The following is a 9,846-nucleotide window of genomic DNA, read 5'->3' on the forward strand; positions in this document are numbered from 1 at the left end:
GGGCCAGGGACTATTCATAGGATTCAGATATATTGGGCAGACTAGATGGGCCAAATGGTTCTTATCTGCCGACACATTCTATGTTTCTATGAAGAAACTTGCAGAGTTGTGCTGTGAATAGACCAGTTCTCTGCTTAACTATTTCTAGGTCCCTTCCCCGACACAAATTTTCAGCTGCTTTTATCTCCTGTGTTGAAGAACTTGTCAGAAGTTATCATGCTGATAACAGAGGAATGGAGCAGCAGAAGGCACAGGACTTAGGGCTTTGAAGAGAGATAAGTAAACACTACAGATATATGTACTCAGGTCAGATTTCATGAATGGGGTTTACATCCAGGCTGCACAGGAGACATAGCAAAACTCTCTTGATAATCTCATCCATGTAACTACTTTGAGAATGGATTTTCCATGCTGCTAGAATGATATCCAAGACTATAGCAAATAGAACTAGTGATAAGTACATAACCTCTAAATGCCCATTAGTAGAAGCTCCAAACAGCAATTAGAGTCAACCTGTTCCTCCAAACAGGCATGTTATACACTGGTGGATATGCAGATTTCCAAATGCTGGGACATGATATAATGATTTTGTTTTTCTAGGACTTGTCTCTAAGGGTGACAGTAGCAGAATGTTGTGATGATGGCAGAACAGAAAATATCGGGCATGTGATCATCGGACCTTCAGTCAGTGGGATGGGCATGACCCACTGGAACCAAATGCTGGCTACCCTAAGAAAGCCTGTGTCGATGTGGCACCAGCTACGACAAAACTAACTGCAAAGTCAAATCATGATAAGAAAATTGTTGGTAATAATAATGTTACTGAACCAAAAAGCAAAGCATAAACTTATCTTGACTCTCTGTAAACATATTCATGTACAAAAATACTCTGTGTAAATATCTAGCATGAGATTTCTTTCCTAATATTTCAGGCTGTAAATTCTGCTAAGATTTTACTATGATTTTCTGTTTCCAACATAATTTAAATTCAGGCTGTATATTGCCAAAATAATTGCTAACATTTAAAGACTTATCATCAGTGTTTGCTTTGCTACACAAGATATTCTACTGAGAATTATGAAACAATTATATTTTGCTGACAGTTACAATATTTAGAGGATATAAAAAATACCTTGGGGGTTAGCTTGTTATTATGTAACAGCTACCTCTAGCCAAAGCCATATGTGTATTGCCACAGAAATATTAATGATCAGCTTCTAAACGTAAGAAGTAAATATTTTACATTTTTAAATCTTAAAACAAATTTCCATTCTTCATCATGAATAATAAAACAGAAAAAAAAAACTACATGAGTATAATGTTTATATCTTCTTAAAATGTTATTACTTATCTATTAATAAATTATGCAGCAGAGCCTTAACTGAGATTTGAAATCCAGCAGCTTGGGGGCAGGACATGAGAACTGAAATCCAGCACTATGTGGGCGGGGCAGCAGGATAGAAATCCAGCACCTCAAGGGCGGGACATTATTTTTCTCACTAAAGCAAGTACTCTGCCGCTCTTTCCGCCATGCATCAAGTCAAGCTAATCTCAGTGAGTGCATTTTGTCAGCACAGCCTACATTTCTTGTCCAATGTCCCCTTTTGCGGTTTTGTGATACATGCTAAGCTGCATAGATATGTGGCATATACAGATACGTATGTGGAGGGTGTTGATTTTAAATTTTTTTATGGGTTAAGATTGTATTTTCTTGAACCAATATAATTGAAAAGGTGATTTATTAGGTTAGCATTGCAGCTAATTTGTCTGATGGGGTTTCGTTTTGGATTAAAAGTAAATAATTGCCCCCACCCTGCACGCTATGGTGGTGCAGTTCAACTAAATTTTGTAATATACAGAGATATGGAATGAACTGAAATTTCTGCTGTTTACATTTTAACTGTAAAAAGCATCATATGTATTTGATGTCCCTGTTGCCCCTTACTCTCCTGTGATGTATAATAGAGAAGCATCACTACATTTCCATTGCTTTCTCACAATTTTTAGAAAACCAGTATATCTGGCTAATTGATTTATGTGCAAAGAGTCACTTACTGCATGCATTAAATAAGGTTCACAACTGAATGCCATTCATAGATCACAATTGTGTTACACCCACTTGCACCCTAAAAGAAGGGTTGATTAGGATAGTGAACAATTTCATAAATGTTTTTTTTAAGCAGGTGATAAAGGAATAATGTTAATAGAAGTTTCTGCTGAATTACTTGAGTAAAATAAAACTAAAAAAAATTACGATCCACAGATTTATAAAAAAAAGTTTTAACCTGTAAATAGTTAAGAGTATATAATGCAAAAATTTTCAGATTATCTTTTCTAACAATCATTGAATCTGCCACTTGTGACTTACTCTGAAGCAGGATATTGGTTAAAAAAGGGAGGGCTGAATCTCTGATTGGAAAATTCGTTTTGAAAGTCTGATATTCTATTGGTGTGTATTTTGTGTACACGCCCAGGCAGCTGACACATTTGTATTTTTCAAAATAAATAAAAAATCATAGCTGCAGTTCATTGTATTTTTCTACATTAACTTCCACAATGTTAGTGAATAGTGTTGAGCGAACACGGACTGTATTATTCGTGTTCGTACCGAATAATTGGATTTTTTGTACCCGAACACGGACACGGACACTTTACTGTATGTTCGGGTAAAAATCCGTGTTCGGTCGTTTTATTTCCGGGTTTTGCATGCTTTGGCGCTCTTTTCATGGCGGGCTTTCAACAGCCAATCAACAATCGTTTAACTGGTGTGCCTTAAGCCATCCCAGCCATGCCTGCAAATGTCTCAGTAGCTGTGATTGGCCGTCTGAAGCATGTGACCAAGTCTTTATAAGTTCGAGGCAGCCGCAGCGGCGTCATTATGCTGCTTAGATTCAGGGACAGAGCACACATCAACGTGCTGGCTGCTGATTAGGGAAAGATAGGCAGGAAAAAACCATTTGTGTCCGGATAGAATTGAGGGACAGGTCGGAGTGTTTAGGCAGGGCGAGTTGTAGGCATTTTAGGGATAGAGTCTGCTGAATTATATAGGGTCAGTGTCTTCTACAAACTACAATCGATATTGCTGTGTGGGGGGTGGGGTCTGCACTCAATCCTGATCTACGATCTCTTCTCAATCCTGTTAGGGACAGAGTCTGCTGAATTTTAGGGAAACTGTGTTCTACAAACTACAATCGATATTGCTGTGTGGTGTGGGATTGGAGATAGGCAGGTGTCAGTGATCCACATCCATTTTTCTGTGTGTGAGCTGCAGTGAACACAATCTTTTTGGGCTGCAGTGAACACAATCTTTTTGGGCTGCAGTGAACACAATCTTTTTGGGCTGCAGTGAACACAATCTTTTTGGGCTGCAGTGAACACAATCTTTTTGGGGTGCAGTGAACAAAATCTTTTTGGGGTGCAGTGAACACAATCCTTTTTGGTGTGCAGTGAACACAATCTTTGTGGGGTGCAGTGAACAAAATCCTTTGTGGGGTGCAGTGAACACAATCTTTTTGGGGTGCAGTGAACAAAATCCTTTTTGGGGTGCAGTGAACAACATCCTTTTTGGGGTGCAGTGAACACAATCTTTTTGGGGTGCAGTGAACAAAATCCTTTGTGGGGTGCAGTGAACACAATCTTTTTGGGGTGCAGTGAACACAATCTTTTTGGGGTGGAGTGAACAACATCCTTTTTGGGGTGCAGTGAACAAAATCCTTTTTGGGGTGCAGTGAACAAAATCATTTTTGGGGTGCAGTGAACACAATCTTTTTGGGGTGCAGTGAACACAATCTTTGTGGGGTGCAGTGAACACAATCTTTTTGGGGTGGAGTGAACAACATCCTTTTTGGGGTGCAGTGAACAACATCCTTTTTGGGGTGCAGTGAACACAATCTTTTTGGGGTGCAGTGAACACAATCTTTGTGGGGTACAGTGAACAGAATCTTTGTGGGGTGCAGTGAACACAATCTTTGGGGGGTACAGTGAACACAATCTTTGTGAGGTGCAGTGAACACAATCTTTGTGGGGTGCAGTGAACACAATCATTGTGGGGTGCAGTGAACTCAATCTTTGTGGGGTACAGTGAACACAATCTCATACTGAAGGTTTGAGGGTGCTGCCTGTTCCATACTCCCCCTACTCCTCATCTAGCCTTTTAGGGGTACAAACAATAGTAATTGGGGCCTAGTGTGGTTGTGTACGTGTGATATACATACACTTTTTTGGGATCATATTTTCTATTCCGCTATTTAATCAAAAACCTTTGGGGATCAGTTAAATTGGGGGATAGTCTGTGTTGGTACGTGTGAGAGAGATCCACCTTTCCAAGTTGTTGGGGTTCATCTCATACTTCTGAAGGTTTGAGGGTGCTGCCTGTTCCATACTCCCCCTACTCCTAGCCTTTTAGGGGTACAAACAATAGTAATTGGGGCCTAGTGTGGTTGTGTACGTGTGATATACATACACTTTTTTGGGATCATATTTTCTATTCCGCTATTTAATCAAAAACCTTTGGGGATCAGTTAAATTGGGGGATAGTCTGTGTTGGTACGTGTGAGAGAGATCCACCTTTCCAAGTTGTTGGGGTTCATCTCATACTTCTGAAGGTTTGAGGGTGCTGCCTGTTCCATACTCCCCCTACTCCTAGCCTTTTAGGGGTACAAACAATAGTAATTGGGGCCTAGTGTGGTTGTGTACGTGTGATATACATACACTTTTTTGGGATCATATTTTCTATTCCGCTATTTAATCAAAAACCTCTGGGGATCAGTTAAATTGGGGGATAGTCTGTGTTGGTACGTGTGAGAGAGATCCACCTTTCCAAGTTGTTGGGGTTCATCTCATACTTCTGAAGGTTTGAGGGTGCTGCCTGTTCCATACTCCCCCTACTCCTAGCCTTTTAGGGGTACAAACAATAGTAATTGGGGCCTAGTGTGGTTGTGTACGTGTGATATACATACACTTTTTTGGGATCATATTTTCTATTCCGCTATTTAATCAAAAACCTTTGGGGATCAGTTAAATTGGGGGATAGTCTGTGTTGGTACGTGTGAGAGAGATCCACCTTTCCAAGTTGTTGGGGTTCATCTCATACTTCTGAAGGTTTGAGGGTGCTGCCTGTTCCATACTCCCCCTACTCCTAGCCTTTTAGGGGTACAAACAATAGTAATTGGGGCCTAGTGTGGTTGTGTACGTGTGATATACATACACTTTTTTGGGATCATATTTTCTATTCCGCTATTTAATCAAAAACCTCTGGGGATCAGTTAAATTGGGGGATAGTCTGTGTTGGTACGTGTGAGAGAGATCCACCTTTCCAAGTTGTTGGGGTTCATCTCATACTTCTGAAGGTTTGAGGGTGCTGCCTGTTCCATACCCCCCCTACTCCTCATCTAGCCTTTTAGGGGTACAAACAATAGTAATTGGGGCCTAGTGTGGTTGTGTACGTGCGAGATACATACACTTTTTTTGATCATATTTCCTATTCCGCTATTCAATAAAAACCTTTGAGGATCAATTGAATTGCGGGATAGTCTGTGTCGGTACGTGTGAGAGAGATCCACCTTTCCAAGTTGTTGGGGTTCATCTCATACTTCTGAAGGTTTGAGGGTGCTGCCTGTTCCATACTCCCCCTACTCCTAGCCTTTTAGGGGTACAAACAATAGTAATTGGGGCCTAGTGTGGTTGTGTACGTGTGATATACATACACTTTTTTGGGATCATATTTTCTATTCCGCTATTTAATCAAAAACCTCTGGGGATCAGTTAAATTGGGGGATAGTCTGTGTTGGTACGTGTGAGAGAGATCCACCTTTCCAAGTTGTTGGGGTTCATCTCATACTTCTGAAGGTTTGAGGGTGCTGCCTGTTCCATACTCCCCCTACTCCTAGCCTTTTAGGGGTACAAACAATAGTAATTGGGGCCTAGTGTGGTTGTGTACGTGTGATATACATACACTTTTTTGGGATCATATTTTCTATTCCGCTATTTAATCAAAAACCTTTGGGGATCAGTTAAATTGGGGGATAGTCTGTGTTGGTACGTGTGAGAGAGATCCACCTTTCCAAGTTGTTGGGGTTCATCTCATACTTCTGAAGGTTTGAGGGTGCTGCCTGTTCCATATTCCCCCTACTCCTAGCCTTTTAGGGGTACAAACAATAGTAATTGGGGCCTAGTGTGGTTGTGTACGTGTGATATACATACACTTTTTTGGGATCATATTTTCTATTCCGCTATTTAATCAAAAACCTCTGGGGATCAGTTAAATTGGGGGATAGTCTGTGTTGGTACGTGTGAGAGAGATCCACCTTTCCAAGTTGTTGGGGTTCATCTCATACTTCTGAAGGTTTGAGGGTGCTGCCTGTTCCATACTCCCCCTACTCCTAGCCTTTTAGGGGTACAAACAATAGTAATTGGGGCCTAGTGTGGTTGTGTACGTGTGATATACATACACTTTTTTGGGATCATATTTTCTATTCCGCTATTTAATCAAAAACCTTTGGGGATCAGTTAAATTGGGGGATAGTCTGTGTTGGTACGTGTGAGAGAGATCCACCTTTCCAAGTTGTTGGGGTTCATCTCATACTTCTGAAGGTTTGAGGGTGCTGCCTGTTCCATACTCCCCCTACTCCTAGCCTTTTAGGGGTACAAACAATAGTAATTGGGGCCTAGTGTGGTTGTGTACGTGTGATATACATACACTTTTTTGGGATCATATTTTCTATTCCGCTATTTAATCAAAAACCTCTGGGGATCAGTTAAATTGGGGGATAGTCTGTGTTGGTACGTGTGAGAGAGATCCACCTTTCCAAGTTGTTGGGGTTCATCTCATACTTCTGAAGGTTTGAGGGTGCTGCCTGTTCCATACTCCCCCTACTCCTAGCCTTTTAGGGGTACAAACAATAGTAATTGGGGCCTAGTGTGGTTGTGTACGTGTGATATACATACACTTTTTTTGGATCATATTTTCTATTCCGCTATTTAATCAAAAACCTTTGGGGATCAGTTAAATTGGGGGATAGTCTGTGTTGGTACGTGTGAGAGAGATCCACCTTTCCAAGTTGTTGGGGTTCATCTCATACTTCTGAAGGTTTGAGGGTGCTGCCTGTTCCATACCCCCCCTACTCCTCATCTAGCCTTTTAGGGGTACAAACAATAGTAATTGGGGCCTAGTGTGGTTGTGTACGTGCGAGATACATACACTTTTTTTGATCATATTTCCTATTCCGCTATTCAATAAAAACCTTTGAGGATCAATTGAATTGCGGGATAGTCTGTGTCGGTACGTGTGAGAGAGATCCACCTTTCCAAGTTGTTGGGGTTCATCTCATACTTCTGAAGGTTTGAGGGTGCTGCCTGTTCCATACCCCCCCTACTCCTCATCTAGCCTTTTAGGGGTACAAACAATAGTAATTGGGGCCTAGTGTGGTTGTGTACGTGCGAGATACATACACTTTTTTTGATCATATTTCCTATTCCGCTATTCAATAAAAACCTTTGAGGATCAATTGAATTGCGGGATAGTCTGTGTCGGTACGTGTGAGAGAGATCCACCTTTCCAAGTTGTTGGGGTTCATCTCATACTTCTGAAGGTTTGAGGGTGCTGCCTGTTCCATACCCCCCCTACTCCTCATCTAGCCTTTTAGGGGTACAAACAATAGTAATTGGGGCCTAGTGTGGTTGTGTACGTGCGAGATACATACACTTTTTTTGATCATATTTCCTATTCCGCTATTCAATAAAAACCTTTGAGGATCAATTGAATTGCGGGATAGTCTGTGTCGGTACGTGTGAGAGAGATCCACCTTTCCAAGTTGTTGGGGTTCATCTCATACTTCTGAAGGTTTGAGGGTGCTGCCTGTTCCATACCCCCCCTACTCCTCATCTAGCCTTTTAGGGGTACAAACAATAGTAATTGGGGCCTAGTGTGGTTGTGTACGTGCGAGATACATACACTTTTTTTGATCATATTTCCTATTCCGCTATTCAATAAAAACCTTTGAGGATCAATTGAATTGCGGGATAGTCTGTGTCGGTACGTGTGAGAGAGATCCACCTTTCCAAGTTGTTGGGGTTCATCTCATACTTCTGAAGGTTTGAGGGTGCTGCCTGTTCCATACCCCCCCTACTCCTCATCTAGCCTTTTAGGGGTACAAACAATAGTAATTGGGGCCTAGTGTGGTTGTGTACGTGCGAGATACATACACTTTTTTTGATCATATTTCCTATTCCGCTATTCAATAAAAACCTTTGAGGATCAATTGAATTGCGGGATAGTCTGTGTCGGTACGTGTGAGAGAGATCCACCTTTCCAAGTTGTTGGGGTTCATCTCATACTTCTGAAGGTTTGAGGGTGCTGCCTGTTCCATACCCCCCCTACTCCTCATCTAGCCTTTTAGGGGTACAAACAATAGTAATTGGGGCCTAGTGTGGTTGTGTACGTGCGAGATACATACACTTTTTTTGATCATATTTCCTATTCCGCTATTCAATAAAAACCTTTGAGGATCAATTGAATTGCGGGATAGTCTGTGTCGGTACGTGTGAGAGAGATCCACCTTTCCAAGTTGTTGGGGTTCATCTCATACTTCTGAAGGTTTGAGGGTGCTGCCTGTTCCATACCCCCCCTACTCCTCATCTAGCCTTTTAGGGGTACAAACAATAGTAATTGGGGCCTAGTGTGGTTGTGTACGTGCGAGATACATACACTTTTTTTGATCATATTTCCTATTCCGCTATTCAATAAAAACCTTTGAGGATCAATTGAATTGCGGGATAGTCTGTGTCGGTACGTGTGAGAGAGATCCACCTTTCCAAGTTGTTGGGGTTCATCTCATACTTCTGAAGGTTTGAGGGTGCTGCCTGTTCCATACTCCCCCTACTCCTCATCTAGCCTTTTAGGGGTACAAACAATAGTAATTGGGGCCTAGTGTGGTTGTGTACGTGTGATATACATACACTTTTTTTGGATCATATTTTCTATTCCGCTATTTAATTTAACTGGGCCTCCATGCGAGACCTGTGTGCCTTGTTGCGCTGTTTTGAGTACTCCACCAACATGGCCAGTGGCAATGACGCCGTTCTCAGCTTAACTATCCCACTTCTATGCCTCCTTGAAAAAACAATTCGGGCGATGATGGAAGAGGATGTGGCACAGGATGAGGAGGAGGAGGAGGATGAAGAGGTAACATTTCCAAGGCTTTCAGGGCAGTCATTCGCAAGGGGCTCCGAGGGTGGGTTCCTGCACACGCAAACGCCAGGGACGCAATTGTCCAGCAGGGGCACAGTTCTGGAGGATGAGGAGGATGAGGAGGAGGAGGAGCTGGAGGAGGAGATGGAACCATGTTCACAGCAGGGTGGCACCCAGGCCAGCTCATGGCCATCACTGGTGCGTGGCTGGGGGGATACAGAGGACACGGACCATACACCTCCCACAGAGGACAGCCTTTCGTTGCCTCTGGGCAGCCTGGCACACATGAGCGATTACATGCTGCAGTGTCTCCACAACGACCGCCGAGTTGCCCACATTCTAACTTGTGCTGATTACTGGGTGGCCACGCTGCTGGATCCCCGTTACAAGGACAACGTACCGTCCTTAATTCACTCACTGGAGCGCGATCGCAAGATGCGCGAGTACAAGCGCACGCTGGTAGACGCCATGCTGCTGGCATTCCCATCTGACAGCGGGGCCACAGTGGAAGCACAAGGCAGAGGAGGAGGAGGAGGAGGTCGCCAACGCAACCAGGGCACCGCCAGCACCTCAGAAGGCAGGGTTAGCATGGCCGAAATGTGGAAAAGCTTTGTCAGCACGCCACAACAAACAGCAGCACCAGCAGCTCAGATGGAACG

The 9,846-nt window shown here is 42.8% G+C and overlaps 1 protein-coding gene across 1 annotated transcript in view; it reads left to right on the plus strand.

The window, feature by feature from the left end:
* SYT12 (synaptotagmin 12) overlaps window positions 1-1,512 on the plus strand; it is a 140,681-nt gene extending 139,169 nt beyond the window's left edge. The window contains exon 8 of the mRNA XM_082270719.1: window positions 601-1,512. Coding sequence (XP_082126845.1) covers window positions 601-774 — 174 coding nt within the window. The 3' untranslated portion in view covers window positions 775-1,512. The remainder of the gene's footprint in view (window positions 1-600) is intronic.
* The last annotated feature ends 8,334 nt before the right edge of the window (window positions 1,513-9,846 follow it).

This window comes from Pelophylax lessonae, assembly GCF_965119305.1.
Source record: "Pelophylax lessonae genome assembly, chromosome: 10".
Classification (NCBI taxonomy): domain Eukaryota; kingdom Metazoa; phylum Chordata; class Amphibia; order Anura; family Ranidae; genus Pelophylax; species Pelophylax lessonae.